Source organism: Amphibalanus amphitrite, unplaced genomic scaffold, assembly GCF_019059575.1.
Source record: "Amphibalanus amphitrite isolate SeventyFive unplaced genomic scaffold, NRLGWU_Aamphi_draft 000606F_arrow, whole genome shotgun sequence".
Taxonomy (NCBI): Eukaryota; Metazoa; Arthropoda; class Thecostraca; order Balanomorpha; family Balanidae; genus Amphibalanus; species Amphibalanus amphitrite.
In genome coordinates this window covers 335,878-359,440 of record NW_024882100.1, presented here as the reverse complement: position 1 = coordinate 359,440, position 23,563 = coordinate 335,878, and the positions used below count along the sequence as shown (strand labels likewise).

Here is a 23,563-nt window from a genome sequence, read left to right as displayed (position 1 = left end):
TCGCTTCTTTTGAGTCCAGGGAATAGGGAATGCCGCTGTGTTTTGTTCGGTGCACTGTTCGCGTTGTTCGCTGCGTGCTGACACGTCAGTATGCTCACGGTCCCTATGCATGCACGAATGACGATGAAAGGCTGTTCAAATACGCCGGGCGTGCACCGCTGATAGTGTTTGTCTGGGTAATTCGTTGGCGATATGCACGTGCGGTGGGCAGACAGGCAGCCATTTTGGTATCGCTCGGCTTGTTTCCTGGTCAATTTGTCAGAAAGTCGGTCGGTATGTAGGCCTTGTCGCCCTGTCTTTCTGTTTGCCTTTCTCCTCATATTCCTCGGTCTATGAGCAATTAGTCTTCCGGCCTGACAATGCCCAGTGCCCACTTATGTCTGTCTGCCTGCCTGTCCACCCATCTATCTGTTCTGTCTTGGCACCAAAATGGTCCTTCGGTTCCTTTCACATTTGTCCTGGTTTCGAAGTAGTTGGGTTTTGCTTTTCCCGTTCCGGTAGCTCAGTTCAAATGGTATCCATCACGACTGAGCTTTCCGTTTTAGTGCATGCTGCCTCTTCTGGCATCCTACAAGGGCACCTTGCAAACTCGACTGTGTGCTGGTGCTCACGGTCGATTTTTATTGTCGATATTTACCGTTGGTAAGTAGTGTCAATGGTTCGTTTTCTCTTGTTGACTGTTGACCTTAATCTAGATACCCCGAGCATTAGAAGCCTGTGACGGGCTAATCCTCTTCTATCAAACTGCGCGCAGCCAATGGGGTACCGGTAGATTCCTTTTCAGTGTCCCAGAGTACACCGCCCTGTGCCTGTGAGGCGTACAACCTCTCGATTCGCTACGTCTAACGTCTAGCTATTCAACTCCCCCACAGCATTGCGCTGTGTCTGGTCATCTCGTCCAAATCTTTCGTCTTGAAACTGCACTGCATCGCACTATAAGACCCAGTACCGTACGGTACCGTTCTGTACCGCACCACGAACCCCATGGTGCCGCTCAGTGCCCGGGCGGCGCCACGGCTCCCAAACTTTGGCGCTCGGTTGCGCCAGGGATTAGGCGGGATCTGCGTCGGTCGACGCCGGCCGAGCTGCCGAAATCGATGTGGCCCTCCCCTGGCCTGGGTCGACCCTCCCCCGCGCCCGAGGGCCGACTCTCCTCCGGGGCCTTCGAGCCGACCCTCGCCACGCTCAAGGCCCCGGAGAGGTCTTTTCAGCACTGGCCGTGACGTGATGAGAATTTGTGGTTGTGTGCCTCTGGCAGTAGACGGGTTTATTAGGTGACCGAGCTATCTGCCGACCGCTGGTAGTTTGCGGAATTGGCTCAATGTGGTTACATTTGAGGCAGGCCCGTGCTGTTGGTCAAGGTAAAGGTCTATCGTCATTGATATATATTAGGTACTTTCGGGATTGAGGTTATCAAGATTCATGAACATTGGACACGTCGCGGTACATGATGTCTTTGCATGCAAGGCACCCGAGAGCCGCCACCGTATCATCTCAACTACAGTCAGCAGACCACATGTATGAGAGCCACTATCATTAGTTGGAGCTGGCAATATCACGGGCTGCAACAGCAAAAGTGGCGAAAACTGCCCCGTCATATCCGATGGATCCCCGTTTGCAAACAATTTCCAACCAACTGATTGCAGGCTGCTGTCCAGTGTCTCCGAGCTGTTGCTGCTTAGACTGCCGGCTAGGATGAGCTCCGTTGCTGAGTTCGAGCTTCGCTGCTGCACAGACCGAGCTTTGCTGCTTAGAATCAGCTCTGCTGCTTTGATTTCAGTAAGAAGTGGCACCCCGTCGCCATGCGGATGAGCCAGAGCAGTCGTGCGGAAATGATAACTCCTCGAAATATTGTAATGGATGCTGATGTCTGCTTGGTGGGGACGTCTTCCTTCAGCTTTGATGTGTTTGATGTCCAGATTGTCGCCGAATTGATGGGCAGGTCGCTGACGTCAGAGGCGAGCCCGGATTTTGGAACCTATCAACCCGTGACCGGCCTCACAAATCGAAACTTCACGTCGACCTACGTCATAGGCTCCACGTGGATGTAATCTGGGAAATGGCCCTGTCAAAGTGACCCAGCGCGTGATTAAGTGAAACTTCGCGATGGGTCTTTGCATTAGAAACGTATCATTTCGGAAACACGTTTGATACGTGAATCCCCGCATGCTGATGAGAAGTGTATATTTGAGTTTTCATTAATGTGCAAGCGGTAATCGATATGCCTATTCAATATCTTTTCAATGTATACCTGATACGATGCATCACCATGTCATGGAAACATTTTCAAGGCATTCATTAAACTGGACAACTTGACTACACTTACTGCCTATTAACAACCCACCCCAAATTCAATTTGATGAGCTTTTTCTGGGCTGGACGAACTCATTTGCCGGCTATTTTGTTCAACACATGTAATTACGACCATTCTACCGCCATCAATTGTGACATTGTTACATCATTGTTAAAGGGACTATCCCACCTTTAACATGGGGTTTGAGTTGAGATAGCCAAGTTTGCGGCGAGGTTCAGAAACCACTATCTATCTAGGTTGCAACCCCGCGGCCTCTTGGTGTTGAAGAAATTCGTTCCCTTCATTTGAAAATGGGCCTTGCGCAAGGCCTTATCTTCAACATGGAGCGACCGTTAGTGTGACGTCACCTCGTTTAGTCATTCTGATTTAAATGGGTTTGTTCGTTGAAAAATCGCTGAAAACTTGGTCTGAACTTTGTTGTGGTGCCTACAAAGTAAAAAGAATCAGCTTTATGACAGTAATGTGGCCTGGGGAAGGAGGTAATTTTGGGCTGTGACGTCACATATTTGAAAGTTTGTGCTTGGAATATGGGAAGCCTAAGATGTTTAATGAAAAATAAATGCCGGAACCGTGTTCCCGGTCATCCGATCTATAAAGTCGGGCACAATTTAACTGGTTTTAACAACATTTTAGAAGGTGGGATAGTCCCTTTAAACCCGTCAAATCGCCTTTCTACTGAACGCTGCGCCCTCAAAGGTCATCGCACTTTTCCTATTCAAACGCCGCTTTGAGTTGCTGGATCCAGCGGGCTTCTGAACTTGTGGTCGGCTGAGACGCGACGGCTTAGCTTCTGGGACAAATCCTTATCCGTTAGGACTTCCGGCCCCGTTCCAGTCGCCATTCAAACGCTCCGCTCTCCGCTTGTGAAAAAGGGAACGAGAGCTTAGCTTCTCCAATACACCCCGCTAACTGAACAGCATCTGGCGGTATGGCAGCTTCACGACCACCCACACTGGTGTGGAACGGCAGCCGCAGCGTCACAGGGCGCTGCTAATGGTAAATAGGCTCGTCAGGGGCGATTTGGTGGCCCCAGCGCCCCGTCGCACGACCATGTCGCGGGGGTTATAAGGAACTCCCTCCGCAGTTACGATGATTTACCTACTTACAATGATTAATCGTGACTTCGTCCATCCGTGTCGTAATGCTCTCTTCATATTGACGTAAGGTGGAGGTTCTTACCTTGGGTGGCAGCGCAAATCTTTCGCGTCTCCCATTCCACATTTTTATTATCGTGAGACGTTTTTATTTCCCCCCTTAGAGATAGCGAGGCTAACCGATGTTGGGTTATCAAATGAGTGGAACCCGTTCAAGGTTTTTGCAAAGAGAGGACTGAACTTGAAGTGCTCCTTCTCTGGTTATGGCGGCAGTGTACTGCCATTTGGTCCCCATAAGACCCCAAGGGAGTCAGGGACAGGGCTATCGCCGTATAAATAGCATCTAACGCCACTGAAGCTCTGATCCGTTATGCGTGCTCCAATGAATAAACGGGTCGATTCGCTAATACTTGCTACATAAGTACTTGCTTGCCGGCATATTTGTACGCGACGGATGGAACACAAATGGAAGGGTTGCATGATTTCGAAGCTCAGATTTCTTTGAGATTATGGATACTTGATGGATGATAATGCGGCGCTTAATTGCCATTTGTAAGGATTAGACGAACGTCCAGGTGTTTTTGTCCACCTGACCTCTAGACACAAACACCTTGGCCAGTGTCGATGTCACTGACCGGACCGGTGTTGACCGGCGTCTCACACCGCCACTGTGCTGCCGGGCTCACGCCGGCTGGTCAATCCGGCGCCAGAGGCCGGCCGGGAGGCGCCGCCGCGGCGCCGGCCCCCGCCCGTCGCCGGCGGCACGTGCGCCATCGCCGGAGCCGACGCGACGGTCGCGCCGCTAAAGTCGGGACGTGCCACGTCCGCCGCACCACTTAGGATGTCTCGCCGGCCGGGGCGGTCGGGACGGGTCATGGCGAACTTGCTGGGGTTCTATGTGGCGTTGTGCTACAGTTCTGGCTAGTCTCAATTGCTGGTCGTATGAATCGATTGTACAAAACTTATATCCTGATTTCAAACATTGCAACACCCCGATGGTGTTTTGCACACCATGTAGAAACTAGTGGTGTCAATCGGAACTTGAATCTTCGGAATTCCGATTTTGTCCAATGTCCAATTCGGAATTCGGTTGGACAATGGCAGCAGGCTTTGGACAACTTTGGACAATCGCTTACTACACCTCAGCATTTTAAAAAATTAATCGTGTTTAACATTGATTGGCTATCAGAAAGCTCAGTTTTCAATATGATTAACACCATTTAACACTTTTGAGCTGGTAACGTTACATGAAAAGCAAATTAAATAACAGTGTTGAGTGTTAACTATTGCGTAGGTGTCGGACATCTTTGGACAAATGGCTGGCTTGGACATTTTTGGACGGACAGTCGACGTAAGCATTGGACATTGGACGGACTTTGGACATACGTTTTCTGAAATTGACACCACTAGTAGAAACGTTCGGAAAGTTTCATGGTGTTTCCCCATGCTATATTTTGGCAGTTGTGGAAAAAGTGCATCGGCATAGAGCATAACATTATGTCTTATGTAAGCATTGAATGAGAAGTCGGTGCATGCTGTATGAGGCTGGGATAGTATCGAGTGGCAGGGACGCTGTGCCAGCTTCTATCACTGTCATACTGCCTCGATGTCGAGTTTAGGCTGTCGTGGTGGCCGGGAGCTAGGTGCTGTCGGATTAGCGTCCAATCGTCCGTGATCCCATGGTCTGTTGTAGCAGAGCAATCTGCTGCAACAGAGGATGTAAATGGTAGGTATATTCTGAAAAAGTGGCTGGCATGCTATTTTTTAATACATTCGCATATCATGCGTGCTTGCGTCATGCGTGTAGGCCTTTGAACAAATTTTTCATATTCATAACTAGGGCTAAATCCGACCCATCATTTTGCTGAATGTCTGAAAATTCGCCTGCGTTTTGCCACCTCCACGGAGGCTCCAACGGGCGCGACGCTCCCTCTGAAACATCCTGTGACGTCAGCACGCTCTGTGACGTCACCACACAGCCAAGGATTAGGCAGCGGCTTAGAGGTCGCCAGACGCTGCAGGCCCGAACAGCCAGCGTCGCAGGGCGCCTCCAATGGCCGCCGCGGCGAGGGGTGCCATGCTGGTGGAACGGGCCGTAAATCTTACATCATCTGCGCTGTCCGATGTGGTCAGGGCTGTTTGTTTGGTGCTGACCTTTTTCGGTTTTTCCTTGTCCTGTTTGGTGGTCGCCGGAGGCTTATCACGTCAGGGATATGCATCCTCAATGGCGGGACGATTTGTCGTTGAAGAGATTCTGAGCCCTGCTGCGGGATATAAAGTGACCCGTTTCTCTTGAGATTTGAGCAGTTATTGCAGCTGAATCTGCAACTGTGCTGGCAGAAGGGTCTGAAATGTTTCTCGTGATGGTCTATTCATAAGACTTGTTCGCTCGTTGTGTGGTTAGTTTGTATTCCTTTCTTCAAAGCATTGTGCTCTAGCGGTCAATGTCTGTTGTTAATATCTTGAAATGGTTTGACCAGGAATATTTGGAATAGGATGCGATCAATACGAGTACAATGCTACTATGCCGACTTGCGTGAGAGAGGGCTGTGTCACCAAACAACCAGTGTCAAATGCTCGAGAAGTACGCGTAGCCTTGATATTACAGCTTTAAAGGTAGTGTGCCACCTTTGAAAGATTTCCCATTTTATTTTTCCTAGGATAAGAAGCTTCTGTTTTTACCTAATATCGCAAAAAAAATCAAAAATGGGCCTGGAATAGTGCCTTTTTCGCCTAAAACTTTTTCGGTTTTTAGATATGTATAACAACTGTAGTGGGCTCACCTGCAAACAGGCGTCGGGCAACAATCGCGAATGCGGCGCACTTGTGACAATAAGCAAAGGTCGTTATAGTGTTACGACCATACGAGGTACGGGAATGAGTTATCAGCTGTCTAATCGTAGACAACACAATGTCGAGCCTTAAACTGTAAGCCCGTATTGTATTGTTTCTTTTATTTGGCTGTCGAACATTATTTATGGTTTGAAATATGATTTTATGTAAAATAATTGATATGAAAAAGCCGTCTTATAAGTTATGACCCCATTTCACCACACGCAAGTGGCAGAAATGACAATGATCAGCTGACGCATTTTTCTTGGCCGAAGTCAGAGCGCGCGGCCCGACGCACCACGCGTATTTGGAAATTCCGACCTCGACGAGCATCAGAAGCCACCAAACAGGCGTGTTCGAAACCGCAGGAGATGATGATGAACGGGTTTATCGAAACTTGATTGGATGAGCATATCGGTAATAGCGATTTCAGTGTGTGCATTTATTGTTCATAGTGGTGTGAAATGTGGTTGGGGTACGACCGACAACCCGTCGGGGCGAATTTCGCACTGGGGTACTCAAAATTTGAAGAATTTAAGACGTTTCCATGAGTTTTGAAGGTATGGATAAGTTCTAAAAATCCGGTTCTCCTTATCTGGGCCATTAACTCCATACGGTCCAAGAAAGCTGGCACACTACCTTTAAGTCTGCTGGTTTTTTAATTTGATATAGTTTCATAGATGGGTAAAATATAACGTGACAGTTAACCACATTTAAAATGCGTTTTTAAGTATCTTCTGTATGTTATAACGTCCTCCCTTGCATTTTACGATATCACAAACTTGACAACACATGACTGTTATCGTCCGTAATAAATGCACTGTTGTACCTTTGACTCCAAAACGCACTCAGTTCTATCTGAAGAGAACTGTTGCTGAGAGGATCAAATGTCATAGCGTAATTTTGACCGTGGGCGGGCACATCTAGCCTACGCGACGGTCGGTAATGTTGAGGTCAGCATGAAGGCAGTCGGTAATGTAATATAACGCGATGTCTGTAACATACCGTAACGTAATGCGCCGGGACAGTGCGCTAAACGCGATGAACGGTGGTGGCAGCTGTACTGAGAAATGCCTACTGCCTTTGTCTGTCTGCTGAGCCGTACTGTCTTCCCAGCACGCCTAGAGCGCATTGCTCGCACAGCTTCCCCATAACTACAGACGGACTGACGTCAAATACTTATCACAAGGAGGACTTACCCGACTACGATAACCTATCCATCCACACCCATGCGCTATGGATGTGGGCGAGAGACGCCGGCCCCGAGGGCCTGGAACATGGGTGAAACTTTGACATCACCATTGGGGTCCCAAACGTCCAAGGGGCCTCCATTTAGTGGGGGCCTCCAAGCAATTAGGGGCCTCCAATTGCGGAAGCGGTAATTTACGAACCACGCCAGGGCCTCCTCTAAGAAATTTTCACTGGGGGACCGGAGGCTCAGAAGCCAAACCTAGGGTACCCCCAAATCCAGTTTTATCATCGGATTTAGGCCACTTATTTTTCGTCACAGCCCGGATGCCATGATTTTTTTTTCAATATTAATAAAGAAATGGTAGTTCACCTGACCCATACTGGTGGATCCAGGCCAGCAGGGTGACATTGTATGTAAATATCCCCCGTGGCGTCCGAAATCGATGAAAATTTCTGGCTTTTTCACTTTCGACGATAAAACAAAATGCCTTTATTATAGAAAAAAAAGAATTTAATGCACTGAAAGAAAAAATGACACCCTGTACGGGGTATTGACGGTCATGTCAAAAATAACACCCGAGTGGGGTGTTTTGAGGGGAGTCGCTGAGCTATTATAAATGGGGTGTTTGGCGTACACCCCAGGAGGGTTTCGACGCATAGTGGGGAGTCGCAGCCGCTAAAGGGGGGTCAGCGCCGGCCCACATGGGGTTCCGTTAGACTGCAGGTGACACCCCTCAAATATCAGCCGAGCACCCCTTTTTGGTCCCTAAGCACCCGACAGGGTGTCAAACTCCCAAATTAGGGTGTAAAATATAGCAGCTCAACTCCCCTATTTTTCTGATATAACTCCCCATATTGTTCCTGACCCCCACGCGGGGAACCGCGCGCCTTCAGCAGGGAATCTCTCAGAGAAGTTTCACTCTCCTATACTTCCGAAAAACTCCCGGCGAGGATTAAATGTCCTTCGGAACGTTTGTTTTGTTGTTGGGTTAGGCCCTTTCGGTCGACAAGACCATTGCAGAGCCGGAAGAATGATAGGAATTAGGGGGGAGACATTGGTCTGGGCAGGCACCCTATAGTGAGTCGCCGGGGCTGAGCCCGTCCAGAGGACAGGCCACTCAGCCCCAAGACACTCACTGCACCCGGCTACGGGGTGCGCTCCCTCAGGAGCAGCGGTGCCGCTCCAAGGGAGCAGCCCGCATGAGATAAAGTTGCCTGTTTAGCCCGGATGGGGTTTCTCGTTCCTTTCGGAACGAGAATCTCAGACTATATTTATAACCGGGTGAGGAGTTACTCTTTCCGTTCGCGGCCTTGCGGCGCCCTGTAGTGTGCACGACCAACGTATGACACGGTAATCAGTCTAGATATCATCATGATATAGTTGGCCACTCTACGCTATGCACGCTTTTGCCTTAGCTCCAAACATGCACCAGCCATTCGTGAAAAACAGGTCCCGATTTTACCAACTTTAGTTTGCGCCATCTATCGGTAGGATTTGAAGCTGAAAACACGGGGTGTCACTCCAGGATAATGACACCCCAGAGGGGTTTCAACGGGGGTGTCTCAGCGACACTCCAATTTTTTGGCCTGCAATTTTTGGGGAGTTCGCTAGCCGAACCTCTCCCAAGGGGGTCATGTACATTTTTGCGGCGTCAAAAGGTAATGGGGCTCCCGTGTCGGGTGTCACAACACCCATGACATCCTAAAATCATGAAAACGGAGCCTAATTTAGGAGTATTTTGGAGTGTGTGGTGTCAGATTGTAAGAAATGGGGTTCCCCGATTTTTTTCAGTGTGGCACAGTATTGCGCAAGGAATCTAACCTATACCCCAGAAAGTGTGAGGCTTAATCCTCGCCCGCACCTGGGGGGGGGGGGGTTGCCACCCCCAAGTTAGTTTTCCTGCTCTACACTGAACATTTTTAAAGCTAGAAACCCGATTTTTGGATAGCTGCTTTTCTATCTTTTCTCAGCGTCACTTTTAAAATTTCAAGTTTCTGTGGCTTTTGGGTTTGGAAATATGACCTTGTTCTTCAGGTCATGTCATTACCGAAATGAGGAATACCCAACATCTTGCGTTCAGTGTTGGCTATGGACCTTGTAAGCTTTTGACACCTTGATTTCCGCTTTTTTGCCAGTCTTACCTCCCACCTATCATTGAACATGTTGTTCTGCGATGTACAGATGTCAGGGTCAGGGTTAAAGGTAGTGTGCCAGCTTTCCTGGATCGTATGGAGTTAATGGCCCAGATAAGGAGAACCGGATTTTTAGAACTTATCCATACCTTCAAAACTCATGGAAACGTCTTAACCCTATTCCTGGCGGGCTCCGCCGGGACAAGAAACTGGCGGGGGGGCCGATCCGGCCCCCCCCCCCCTGAGATCTCGAGAACGAAGCAAGATAGCGACAAGCGGTAAACGGCATCGGATACGCACGGTCAAGATCTACAATTTTTACCAAGGTCATTTTCAGGTCAGGTCAAAGATGACGTCACAGGGGTCGAAAAAGTCAAAATGGCGGCGCTGGATATGGAGAGTTTTTCTCGAATAACTTTCGAATTAGTCAAGATAGGAACAAACTAAGGGCAGCATCGTGATCCTCTCGTCAATCCGCATCGAATGATATATATGTTGACCTCGAAAGGTCAAGGTCAAAGGTTGACCTCAGGTCACGTGACCTCGAGGTCATCATGTATATCATTCGATGCGTCTTGACAAGCTGAACACAATGAGACCATCCACGCGTCTGTATCTTGTTCCTGTACGGAGTTATTGGCCAAAAACCTTTGGTGACCTTTGATGACGTCACATGACCTCACAGCTGCCCAACAGCAAAACAGACCTCAAGGTAGTGAAGGTTGATCGTATATGAAGTCATGTATGTTATATGGGGCCATTCCGACCCGTTTTAGTGGTAAAAACAGGGAGTTGATTTTTCCCCCATTGACTTATAATGGGGAGGTCGCGAAACTGACCTGACCTTAGGTCACTGATATCAAAATTCCGAGATATACAAATTGCACATACTGGTACCCTAACTAAAACCTGAAGAGAAGAAATTGATCGGTCAAAAACTCTAGCTCTGGCGTGATTGCAAACTTTTCTGAGGTAGGGTCACCAAACCGCCTCTGGTGACCTGACCTGAGGTCAGATCAACTCAAAATTTTCAGACATGTTGCGTAGAAGCCTTTTAGGAAAAGTCAGAAAATTTGAGCTTCCTAGCTCAACGCGTTTGGGAGAAATAACCAAAAAACCTCAGGGGGGGGGGGGGCTCCTGAGGCCCCCCCCCCCGCCAGGAATAGGGTTAAATTCTTCAAATTTTGAGTACCCCAGTGCGAAATTCGCCCCGACGGGTTGTCGGTCGTACCCCAACCACATTTCACACCACTATGAACAATAAATGCACACACTGAAATCGCTATTACCGATAGGCTCATCCCATCAAGTTTCGATAAACCCGTTCATCATCATCTCCTGCGGTTTCGAACACGCCTGTTAGGTGGTGCGGTAGACCGCGCCCAAAGCCAGGGCCCCGGTAACGTGAGGTAGCCGAGTCGGGGCAGCGTGCGCTGACCCAAGCCGGGGCCGCGCGTCCTCCCGGTGTCATGTGATAGCCCGGGGCTGCCCGCGGGGATGCGGTAGACCGCGCCCAAAGCTGCGGCCCCGGCTTGGGTCAGCGCACGCTGCCCCGACTCGGCTACCTCACGTTACCGGGGCCCTGGCTTTGGGCGCGGCTTCTGCTCATACTTTGTGGTGCGGTGGTGGTGCGTCGGGCCGCGCGCTCTGACTTCGGCCAAGAAAAATGCGTCAGGTGATCATTGTCATTTCTGCCACTTGCGTGCGGTGAAATGGGGTCATAATTAAGAGACGGCTTTTTCATATCAATTATTTTACATAAAATCATATTTCAAACCATAAATAATGTTCGACAGCCAAATAAAAGAAACAATACCAATACAGGCTTACAGTTTAAGGCTCGACATTGTGTTGTCTACGATTAGACAGCTGATAACTCATTCCCGTACGTCGTAACTCTATAATGACCTTTGCTTATTGTCACATGTGCGCCGCATTCGCGATTGTTGCCGACGCCTGTTTGCAGGTCAGCCCACTACAGTTGTTATACATATCGAAAAACCGATTAACTTTTAGGCGAAAAAGGCACTATTCCAGGCCCATTTTTGATTTTTTTTTTGCGATATTAGGTAAAAACAGAAGCTTCTTATCGTAGGAAAAATAAAATGGGAAATCTTTCAAAGGTGGCACACTACCTTTAACCCTCGCGGGCCCGGGGGGGGCGTTTTTCGCCCCCCCTGGCGAATATTTGCGATAGCTCCCGAACGCTTAGGGATAGGAAAGCGAAACTTTCAGTACCTTTTCTCCCATCAATTTGACATCTTCGGAAGTAAAAAAATTTGACCTAGCCCCCTTGATGACGTCACAAGGTCCATTTTTCTAGACCCCTGCACGGCAAACTTCGGCGTCACAGACGCAAACTTCAAATAGCTGCTAAAAATAGAGTTTTAGAGATAAAGACAAATTACGAGCACGGTTGTGTAGCGTTTGACCTAGAGAAAAATAGAAAAATAGTTTTGGTGACCTGAGGTCAGAGGTCAGGTCAACGACCCCGAAATGTGGTTTTAGTTTTTCGCAAATAACTTCGACAAAAATGGTCCTAGAGCTACGGCAGTGGTACCATCGCATTCGCCTTGTCAAGCCGCGTCGAATGATATATATTTTGTTCGGAAAAGGTCAAGTTTTATGTTGACCTCATGTGACCTCGAATGACCTCTGGTTGACCAATGACACATGAAAGGTCGTTTATGATGGATTTGTACCCGCTGATCACGAATCTGGCATCTATTTTCCTCTAAGCCTTCATTTAGAGCTTCCGGATGGCAAAATTGTCTTATTTATTATTACTAACTTGAATTAGTGAAATAGCCTCTAGCAGGGATACTCTTCAGTGACCTTGACCTTTGAGCAGCCTTGTATCGTAAGAGGAATCACAAATAGGGAACTGATAAGCCTCAAAACATTTTAAAACATCTTGAAAGTTAGCATGCAAGATGTGCGAAAAAGTGTCAAGTTTGAGGTCAATTTTGAGCGTGACCTTGACCTTGACCTTTGATTTGGAGCACATTTTCAGAATCCTCAGATTCTCTTCTTTCGTTTGACACCCAATTTTGCCGGTTTGATGCCGCCTGCCGTCCTCTAGAAGGCTTACTTTGAGATCACTACACATGTGCCGGTTTTTGCCTTTGACCTTGACCTCTGACCTTGAAAATTGACCTGAGGTCAAAAATTTTAGGTGCTTTAGAATCGTCTCGTAAGGACCTTTCGTTTGGTATCACTTTTGTTTCCGTAGCTCCCTTATTTACAGAGTTAGACAGGGGGGGGGGCGAAAAACGCCCCCCCCCGGGCTGCGGTGGTTGGGATTACCCCCCGGGCCCGGCCGGGTTAAGGTCAACCTAGGTCATCTAAAATTATTTTCGTGAAGTTTCTTTGACTGCATGTTTAGTAAAAGCTTCTCAGTTCATGATCTCATGTAATAAGGACACACAACCCAATCTGTGCACACATCAGTACATACACAGACATACACAGACATACAAACACATATCATTGACCTTGACCTAACTTGACGTGAAATGACCACAGCCAGCAAATTAGTCGGATAGTGTGACAAAGAGCTGTTCTAGCTGGCTTGGCACCAATACGGCAGCGTCATCGGTATATGATGGGTTGGCCCGCTGCTTGTGTAGGTATTTTATTCGACATCACCACAATTTATTCAAACAAGATTTTAAGCTTCGCGGTCAAGAGCAACAGATTTTTTGGGAAGAGACGAATCCAATGATACCAAATTTAACCTCATCAGGTCAGTAATTGACTTTCCAGGTCAGGTCAAACTAAAGAATGTTGCTGTTTGGGGTCACCGTTGCCCGTTGGAATATCACGTGCGCTGCTCATCATATACCGATGACGCTGCCGTATTGTGGTGCCAAGCCAGCTAGAACCTCTTTGTCACACTATCCGACTAGGGTTTTGCTGGCTGTGGTCATTTCAGGTCAAGTTAGGTCAAGGTCAATGATATGTGTTTGTATGTCTGTGTGTGTCTGTTTGTATACTGATTTGTGCACCGATTGTGAATGTGTCCCTATAGCATGAGATCATGAACTGAGAAGCTTTTACAATCAAAGAAACTTCACGAAAGTCAACTCAGCTTGCCTAAAACGCAATATTTTTAGATGACCTAGGTTGACCTTGATCCTGGCATCTCTACACATTCGAACAACATGTTCCATGATAGGTGGAAGGTAAGACTGGCAAAAAAAGGCCGAAATCAAGGTGTCAAACGCTCACAAGACCCATAGCCAACGCAGGATATTGGGCATTTGTCATTTGGGTTATGACATCACCTGAAGAATAAAGTCATATCTCCGAAACCAAAAACCACAGAACCTTGAAATTTTTAGTGGACGCTAAGAAAGGATAGAGAAGCAGATATGTACGAAACATTCGGCTTCTAGCAATCAAAATGTTGAGTGCAGAGCAGAAAAAAAAACTACGGGGGGGGGGGGGGAGTGGCAACCACTGCCTCCCCATGTGCGGACGAGGATTAAATAATTTGAATATCAGGAAAACAATTTATTCAAACAGGCATTCCAACAGAGTCCCGCTTTTTATAGGTGACCTCCGATTTGTGTAGCCTCTAAGTTGCCCAGGGGGCCTCTTATTTGTAGGTATAGTACAGAGAACCTCCTACTTCGACTACTTGCACAGAGAGCCTCCTTTTTGTACATACAGCTAAGTTTCTACAGGCCGAGCGCCGGCCTCCTATTTGCACGTACAGAGAGCCTCCTACTGTTACAGAGTCTATTTGTCTAGGGGGCCTCCTATTTGTCCAAGCGGCCTCCAATTCGTCTAGGGGGCCTCCTATTTGTCCAGGAGGACTCCTGTTTGTCCAGAAGGTCCCCTATTTATCCAGGGGGCTTCTATTTTCCAGGGGGCCTCCTCTTTATCCAGGGAGCCTCCTACGTGTTCAGGGGCCTCCTAATTATCCAGGGGTTTTCTATCCTACCAGGGGTGTCTTATTTGTGCAAGGGCCTCCTATTTGTCCGGGGGTCTCCTACTTGTCCAGGGGCCTCTTTTTTTGAAGGGCCTCCTTTTTGTTAAGGGAGCCTTCCATTTGTCCAGGGGGCCTCCTATTCGTACAGAGGACCTCTAGCTCCTACTTGTCCATGGGGCCTCCTATTTGTTCAAGAGGCCCCCTATTTGTAGGTACAGGGGGCCTCCTATTTGTTCAGGGGGCCTCCTATTTGTCCAAGGGGCCTGCTATTTTTCTAGGGGCCTCCTATTTGCCCAAGAGGCCTCCTATTTGTCCAGCGGGCCTCCTACTTATTCAGGGGCCTCCTATTTTTCCAGGTGACCTCCTATTGGTTAAAGTAGCCTCCTGTTTTCCAAGCGGCCTCCTATTTATGCAGAGGGCTCCTATTTTAGGGGGCCTCCTCTTTATCCAGGGGGCCTCCTATTTATCCAGGGTCCTTCTATTCATAAAGGGGGCCTCCTATTTGTCCAGGGGGTCTCCTAATTGTCCAAGGGGTCTCCTTTTGTGAAAGGGGGCCTCCTATTTGTCCAGGGGGCTCCTAATTGTCCAGAGGGCCTCCTTTTGTGAAAGGGGCCTCCTGTTTGTCTAGTTCTAGGGCCTCCTGTTTGTTCATAGGGCCTCCTATTTTTTCAGGGGGCCTCCTATTTTTTCAGGGGGCCTCCTAGTTGCAGAGGGCCTCCTACTTGCCCATGGGGCCTCCTATTTGTTCAGGGGGCTTTTTAGTTGTACAGAGGGCCTCCTATTTGTCTAGGGCCTCCTATTTGTTCAGGAGGCCTCCTGCTTGTCCAGAGAGTCTCCCTATTTCTCCAGGGGACCTCCTATTTATCCAGGGGGCCTCCTGTTTTCCGGGAGGCCTCCTACTTGTTCAGGGGGCCTCCTATTTGTCCAGGGGGCCTCCCATTTGTCCAACAGGGCCTCCGATTTGTCCAAAGGACCTCCTTTTTATACAGAGAACCTTCTATATGAACATCGGACCTCCATTTGTAAAGTAGGTAGCTGGTGCGTCTCAGGGGCCTCCACTATTGGGGTCCCAAAATGACAATTGGGGTCCCAAATGTTCGCATTGGGGTCCCACATGGGACCTCAAAAGCATACAAAGTTACACCCATGGCCTGGAAACTCGGGCGGCTCAACCTCACGTTAGAGTCCGTGGGATAGTGGGGGGTGCCAAAGCCATGAACACGTCCGTTGACCTTTGGGCCGGTCCATAACGGATCGATGACCGAGTCCGCTGCGAATTGCCTTTTGCAGACGAGCCAATCTGTCGGCCTGTCACGCTTCTGTGGTGGAGGGATTAGTCCCGGTTCTTTGAAATGTTTGCTACTGCGAATTAGTGAGGCAATCATACCGTTTTGCAGCGTAATGTGCAGATTATTTCATTGTTCTAGGTGACTTTCCGTGCTGTCTGAATCGAAATTTATCTAAGGAGGTATTAGAAGTACCGGCTGAGTCGCGATCTGCTGAAAGGATATTGCATCCCTTGAGAAATACTGCCTTTCTCTACCAGGACAAAGCTCTTGAATATAACCCTCTGTAAGATGCGCATAAAGTGGACGGTTCCAATTTCATATGGGATAAATTATTCGGCCAAAGCTGAGAAAAATTGTCTCAGCTAAGCGAGCACAATCTACTACCTAAGAAGGTTCAGTCGTAGGTAACTGGAAAGTCAAACGATTTCTTAATCCGCATGTCATGTCTTTGAATCTTGAAGTTGGTGAGATCAATGAATTGATACTATCCAGCAAACTCAGCTGTCACTGCACACTTGTATCTTCAAGCATTTACCGATTTTCTCACCATGCTCTTGTTTTTAGTTTATTTAGCCCGCTCTAGTATGAACACTTAATATATTACATAGAAAATAGAAAGGATATTTTATATGTCGGAACTTTACCGCCCTCCTCAGTCCTCAAAGCCAGGCCCTGAGCGGCATCTCTATTTATCTTTCCGGCGTAGCTCTCTCAGGGAGGACCGATGGGTCGTCCGGCAGCCACGCCGAACCGTCGCATTACCGCTATTTCGCTAATGAGCTCTGAATTAAAAGGTCACCGGGTCGCAGTATGGTTCCGTTGGGCTGAGCTGGCCCCTAGTGGACGGTTATACCGAGACGGATAGTTTGCATTGCAGAGCGTCGAACGGTAGTAATTATGCGGCTGTATTTGACAATGGGGAAGTTCCCGTTGGTCTCACTGGCACTTTGCTACCACAGCCGCTCCTGCTATTGAATATCAAGCAGACATAATCCGGAACGGGACGCTAAACGCGCTAAGCATAAGTCGTTAAACGCCGCGCGACGCTGTTTGTGCAAACACAGCGCGGGTGGGTTGAGGGAGGGATGGTCTAGCCCAAGGAGAGCCCGTGGCCGGCTGTGGGGCCACCACCGGTCGATGTATGATGAGGGAGCTGTCTGAAGATGACCGGAACTGCGCGGCGGTGGATGTCGGACGATCGCCCCGCCCCCCTCCCGCCCGTATCGCTCCGGCCCCCGTCCCTGACCTTCCCTGCTCCCCGCTCTGACTGCTCTGCCCGCCCGCTGTTTCGTCCTTGACCCTCGGTCGGACTCATCGGTCATCGGTCGTCCGGCGGACCCCGGCAGCTTCCGCCCCGTCCCCGCCCGCCACCCCCAACCTCCCAGCTACGGGCTGACTGGGGAAAGATCTGGGGTAGGGACTAGGGAGTGGGGGGGGGGGGTGCTCGATGTTTCTCGGATGTTATGCGGTTGTCCGTGCTGTCTTGTGATTGGTGTCTTGTGACCTGCACTTTTCCTTTGTTGTATAGCTAGCTTTGCATGCTGTCGCTGCAAATTGCATGCTGTCGTAGAAGTATGAGTGCGCAGAGCACTGTTCTTTAGATCCTGCAGTCTGCACAACTGTTTGGTATTCACTATTCAAGTGGTGCCCTCGCGAGACTTGTGAAGCTGCTGTTACTGAAACACTAGCTTCACTAAAAGCTTTGATGGTTACATATCAAACATCCTACAAAAACTATGAAGAACGGAGTAACTCAGGAATGTTAATACCATACCCTTGGTGAATTCCATGCTATACAACTGTTAACAACTACTTAGTCTACGTCCTTAGTCAACTATTAATTTTCCGACATTTTAAATGGTTCGCTCTGCCCATACCATCTATGTAGTCAGACACATCGCAACTGACAACCCCAGCACGCACTCTCCCCTCCTCCCCCTTCCCTTCTTCGTCACCGGGCTCCCCTTCGAACTGACGCCTCGTCAGCTCTGTCTCACCTGTGATGACGTCACGCTGAGCTCAGCCGCATCGGTCGCGACGCCAGCCTCGTCGGCCGCGACGGCACGAACGTCGGCTGCCGCGTCGGTCGCGACGCCAGCAGGAGGTCCGAGTTACTCAGGTGGTCGGAGTTGCTTTGCTCGTTTCTAGAGAGTATGCAGAGATGTATCTTGGACCTTCTCAATGCGACTAGAGTCCCGATGGAGTCAGTCTGAATATTCTGCAGTAGACTGAAGTCGACTGGAATTTTACCTGTCTTAGGTCGAGTCGGAGTGGGTTTATGTTCTAGCGCCGCAGTCTCCAAGGCCTGCTTGGCCTGCCTTGCACGGCTTCTGTTAAGATCGGCGATAGGTGGAAAAGATAGGCTCAGTTCTAGGCCCATTTGCACATGGGAGCCGATGGCATTCCTGGATCAACGATGTTATGAAGTGGCAGTCACAATTGTTGCCTTGACAAGAAGAAGATGTGTCCAAGGCAAACTTGTTCTTTGGTGTTTGAGATCAACAAGATATGGCTTGAGGCTTCACGTCGCTAGCATTCTGAATACAGCTTTCAATAGTCAGCTTACCTGCAAAACCACTTCTCGAAGCTAGCTCACCACTCTGCGACACAACTATCACTCCTACCTTCCTCAAGTTCTGTGAGTGAACCTTCCCCTCTACCACAGTTGCTCTGGAGAACGGGACTCCGCTCGGGAGCCCGGCTTTGGCCCTGCCACCGGACGCGCGCACCAGTCACCACTGAGACTTAGCGTGGAATCTCCGGGATGGGCCGCGGTGTTGTGATGACCGGTATGCTGTAGCGGCGCCCGGCGGTGGCCTTCCAGCGCTGCAGCCGCTGCACGCCCCAGCCGCGCCTCCATTGGTACACAGCTGCGCCGGCAAACACGTGACCGGCCGGGCCGGACCGGCCGTACAGACCGGCGCCCCCGAGCCACCGCGCAGACCGCCACTGCAGACCGGCGCCGCGGCGACTAGCGACCGTTCCTCTGAGCGTGCGACTCGTTCCTCGAGCGGCTTCTTTCCGCAGTGCGTGGTGGACTCCCTGCGCTTCGTCTGGTTAGATTCACCTCCTGACTGCTTAGCAAGGCTGCTTCGTTCGCGCTCTGACACCTTCCGTTGTCACGGTTGGATTCTGGTGACCGGCAGATCGCGCCTCTGTGAGTGCTGCGTTTTTGCCGTGCCCTCTGAACTCACGCTAGGGTGGCACTGAGCTGGACGACGGTCGCAGGAGGAGGCGACTGCAGAGTGAGAACTGCGACAGACTGAGACGGTGTGGGTCTCAGGCCAGAGACGTGTAGTGGCGCAGCTGTACGACGGACGGCACAGTTGTGTGGCGAGCGTGGGTGTGGGGAGTGATGGTGGCACATTCGTGTGGTCGGTGGTGAACAGTCAGTTGTACGGCTAGCTCTCCGAACAGGGGAAGTGTTCGTTTTGGAGTGTTGCTTCTGAGCGATGGGACTTTCGGGTGAAGTTTGATTAGGTGATAGTGGTGAACCAGCAGTAGTGAAAATAAGATATTCTTGGACTTAGTGCATAATTTACGGACCTAATCAAGGGCGAAGAGCAGCCTGGTGGCGCCAGGCTTTTATGGACTGCTCTTCCGCTACTTGACGTACTCCTTTCCAGTGATAGCGGCTCAATCACTGAACATTGTGCTTCCTACGAGCCTCTAATCGCAGGACAAAGCCCGCTGCCACGCACCGGTGGAGTCGTGCGGTGTTTGAACCGGTTCGTTACAGCACTAACCTTGCGGGTGAACCACCCTCTGCACCTGCCAACCCGTGACAGTCAGCCGGGGTGTGCGGACTTTGCGTGCGGAGTGCGAGTGGCGGCTGGGGTGCGTTCGTTGCGTGCAAGGGACAGTGCTTCCGCCGACTGCGCAAAGCGGCCGTGGGGTAGTGTTAAGCGTAGGTCACTCCTCGGGGGTGACATCCAGCGAAGAAGATGCGGAACATAGGTCATGTGGTTCACCACGCGCCTCGCCACCGCCAAGGTAAGCTTCAGGAATGGACTTAGTCTGTTACTTCGCTCCCAAATGAAAAATGTGCAGAGAACAGGTGAAATAACGTTGGCAGGTGTGCGTTGGGTGTCCTTGAGCCGGTATTTAGCTTTATTATTAACGAGAGATAGTGGCACGCAGGACAACGCCTGCACCGATGTCTTTGAACTATTAGCGATGTTTGGACAGCGGCTCAGCGTTTCCCATATGTGAAACTCCCCGCCCTCTACTCGGTGATCGACCTCGAGGTCGGGTACGACCTCTGCCTGTACTTGATGACCCCATTATTATTGGAACTGTGCGTCTGCCGTGCCGTGTCCTGTACGACTGATCTAACTCCACCGGGCGACCACATTTCTAAGCCGTACATCCTCACGCCACCACTGCGTGCGCGTCTCGATGCCTACCACCTGGATAGCCTCTTCTTTATTGACTCGAGCTAGCGCCGGCGGTGCGCTCCTATACCGGTTAACAAGCAATAAACCGGCGTCGGCGGGCGGCTGCGTGGACGCTGATGAGCGGCACTGACCTTCAGACGGACTCTGAGCGACGGTATGACCAGTTTGGTCCCCGGATTGGTCGGTAGCGCGCCGGTATGTAGACAGAAGGCTCCGGAGTCTGGACGGTCCCTGTATTGGTCTTGCATTTGTCTGTGGCTAGAGAGCTGATGTCAGAACCCACGCTGCTTCTGCAAATATTTTGCAGTATTTTCGGTCACAGAGAAGTTGCCTGACCCGGACTTTTTCTGAAGTGCTGGCTGTTTATGCAGCCAAAGAGGAGGCCCCACAGCCTGTGTCGTTTCCCTATGTGCTCCGCAGTGGCGCCTGTTGCCTGTAACCGGTGCACTCAGTGGGTGCTCGTGAAGGTGGGGCGGTCTGATTTCACGTGGCCCGTCCGTGATATCTGATGTAGGACGGCCCAGTGGCATGCAAGGTGAACATTTTGAGGAGCGTTACATGGCCTATACAAGCTGGTTCTAGACCAAATGATCATGCAATGTCTATTTATAGCGTAAACGGACGCTGCACAATGACAATTCCTCGGCAGTTGCACTTGACATCAGACTGTGTTTTATTATATCCAGCCCTTGACCTTGAACCTGTAACTCAACTTGCCACCGCAGGCGGCAGATGGATCTCGTCAAGGGACGATTCGAGATGACTTTTCGTACCCATACATACGACATGGCTAATTCAGGGGCAACTACGGCTCCCTCACTCTCTCTCCGCCATCTATGTTTGTCACAAGTCACCTGATTTTATAGCAGAACATTCTTCCCTCCTCCGCTTTCTTTCCTTCTCCCCTCCCTCCTCTCTCATTCCCTCCTCCGCTTCTGTTCCCGTCATTGCGTTTATTCCTTCATCTTTATATTCATACCACGTCGTTGGCTCACAGATCATGCACCGTTAGTCGGTGGATAGACGAGCTACACGTAGCAGTTTTTTTTCGCCTCGTCGCGATTCGGCTATCATTGCCGCTTGGGGGCGACCATGGATCATGCCCATGATACGGGCGACGCGACGGTGGAGCGACGATGGAGCAGCGATTGGGCGGCGATGAGGCGATGGTAGAGCAGCGATGGGGCGGCGACGGGGCGATGGTAGAGCCGTGATGGGGCGGCGATGAGGCGATGGTAGAGCATTGATAACCTTATCTTACGATGGAATAGCGATGGCTGAACCGTGGTTCACGGATATGAAGCGACGTTGGATGATGTGCTGAATTAGGTTGGTGGTTGTGATGCCGCCGGAAAGACGCGGGCGCTGGAGCGGCGATGTCCAAACGATTGCGCAGAGAGGGTAGAGCGATGGCGCTACCAATTCCGAACATCTGCTTAGCGATAGGGTTTCTGCGACCAGGCGATGACTGAGCGATGGCCTAGCGATGAAGCTGTGGTGAGACAGAGGAGACACATCCCCTGAAACCGACTCGGCCGCCCATTGGTCGCTGCGGTCCCCGGAAGTGACGTCACATGAATGTACGACCGGCTGTCTTGGGCGCGGCGCTCCTCTGAATATGTAGCCCTCCTCAGGGTCATTGGCCGGGACCCACTTGACACGTTCGAGGGGGGAATCGATATGGGGATTCCGGGTAAATGCTCGATAGGATGGATGAGCCTCGTAAGCATGGTACAGCGTCGGCCAGCAGCTCCACTGAATGATGAAGGAAAGTAAAATATTCGCCCATTTACGGCGATGTTTTCTCACTCATTCGAACCCGCCGCTAACGGTGTAGCAGCAATGTGCACAATTTTAAAATAATAATATTATTTTACTGTGGTTTTCTTCTGGCTATCCATTTCTTCCAAGCGTGTCTTTTTGGTTATTCATAAAAATACCATATGCCTGTCAGCCATCCCTCTCTCTCTCTCTCTCTCTCTCTCTCTCTCTCTCTCTCTCTCTCTCTCTCTCTCTCTCTCTCTCTCTCTCTCTCTCTCTCTCTCTCTCTCTCTCTCTCTCTCTCTCTCTCTTTCTCCTCTCTCTCCCTCCCTCCTCCTCCTCCTCCTCTCTCTCTCTCTCTCTCTCTCTCTCTCTCTCTCTCTCTTTCTCCTCTCTCTCCCTCCCTCCTCCTCCTCCTCCTCCTCCTCCTCCTCTCCTCTCTCTCTCTCCTTCTCTCTCTCTCTCTCTCTCTCTCTCTCTCTCTCTCTCTCTCTCTCTCTCTCTCTCTCTCTCTCCTCGTACTCTCATACCGGAATTGTTCTGCCACCATTTACCAGCTTGTTGCCGTCTCTACCGCCCTCCTGTGTCGCTTATCTAGCCTCATATCGTGTCTCTTCCATTTTCTCTCACCGCTCGGATAATCATACCGCGCTCCCCAGAATACCAATAAACGTGTTATTGAATCAGTATGTGTCCTCTTTAATCCTCTGTAGGTTTCCTGTATCCCCCTATAGGTATCCTGTATCCTTGCATTAGTATCCTGCATTATCGCGCATCCTATATCCGTCGCCGGCGCCTCGCCCGTGCCTCGGCGCCGGTCCGACTGACAAGACATCGACTCTATCCGTCCCGCCCGCCCACGGCTAGTCGTTTATTCATGTGACACCTGTCAGTAGTAGAGATGCCCCAAATTTGCAATTTCATTACCCGCCCCGCCCCGCAGCTACCCCTTGCCCAACCACAACTACCCGCAAGCTGATTTTGTCTGAGCCGAACCCGCAAAAAACCCGCAATCTTAAAAACATACTTATGCAAGAAAAAAATACAGATGAGTCAATGCTAGAGCTATATAAACCTTACTTGCTTCATTGCTGTGCAGAAAAAGACAGCCAAACAAATAGTAAGGACTTGAAATTGCTATGCTAAGTCCTCAGGAAGTGCACACTGGATAGTGGAAAATGAATAATGCATCAATACATTTGAAATTCCTTTCTGAAGAGTTCAGTAAAATCTTTCTCTCACCTTACCCTTCAGCATTGGCTGAGGATCAAAATTTCACTCTGGCTCCCTCTCAATGTTAGGCCTCTGGAATGATATTGTTATCAAAATGAATGTTGATATAAAAAGATATGCGATTTCCAGTTAAAAATAAATAGTGACACAGTGAATAATGAGTATCCAGTCGATCTACACATAAAACAAATCATGCAAAATCCCAGCAAAAACCAACTATAATAACATATATGGCCTTGCAACTAACCACCAATGAACCACGCATTTCTGGAAACATGCGTCAGAAGCGTCACCAACAGCTGATGAAGGAATGTTACAGCGACTAAATTATTGCGGCCGTAGTTAGTCGAACTTGTTGCGAAAACACTGTTGTATAATGCATA

The 23,563-nt window shown here is 49.8% G+C and overlaps 1 protein-coding gene across 15 annotated transcripts in view; it reads left to right on the top strand.

The window, feature by feature from the left end:
* LOC122394696 (muscle calcium channel subunit alpha-1-like) overlaps positions 1 to 23,563 on the top strand; it is a 122,938-nt gene that overhangs the window by 7,736 nt on the left and 91,639 nt on the right. For 4 of the 15 annotated variants that reach the window (XM_043391735.1, XM_043391744.1, XM_043391739.1 and 1 more), the window contains exon 1: positions 18,777 to 19,782. The exons of 1 other annotated variant lie outside the window; for it this stretch is intronic. In XM_043391735.1, coding sequence (XP_043247670.1) covers positions 19,734 to 19,782 — 49 coding nt within the window. In that variant the 5' untranslated portion in view covers positions 18,777 to 19,733. Of the gene's footprint in view, positions 1 to 18,775; positions 19,783 to 23,563 lie in introns of those variants that run through there. 10 more of the 15 variants (XM_043391742.1, XM_043391743.1, XM_043391750.1 and 7 more) reach the window with 5 other exon arrangements.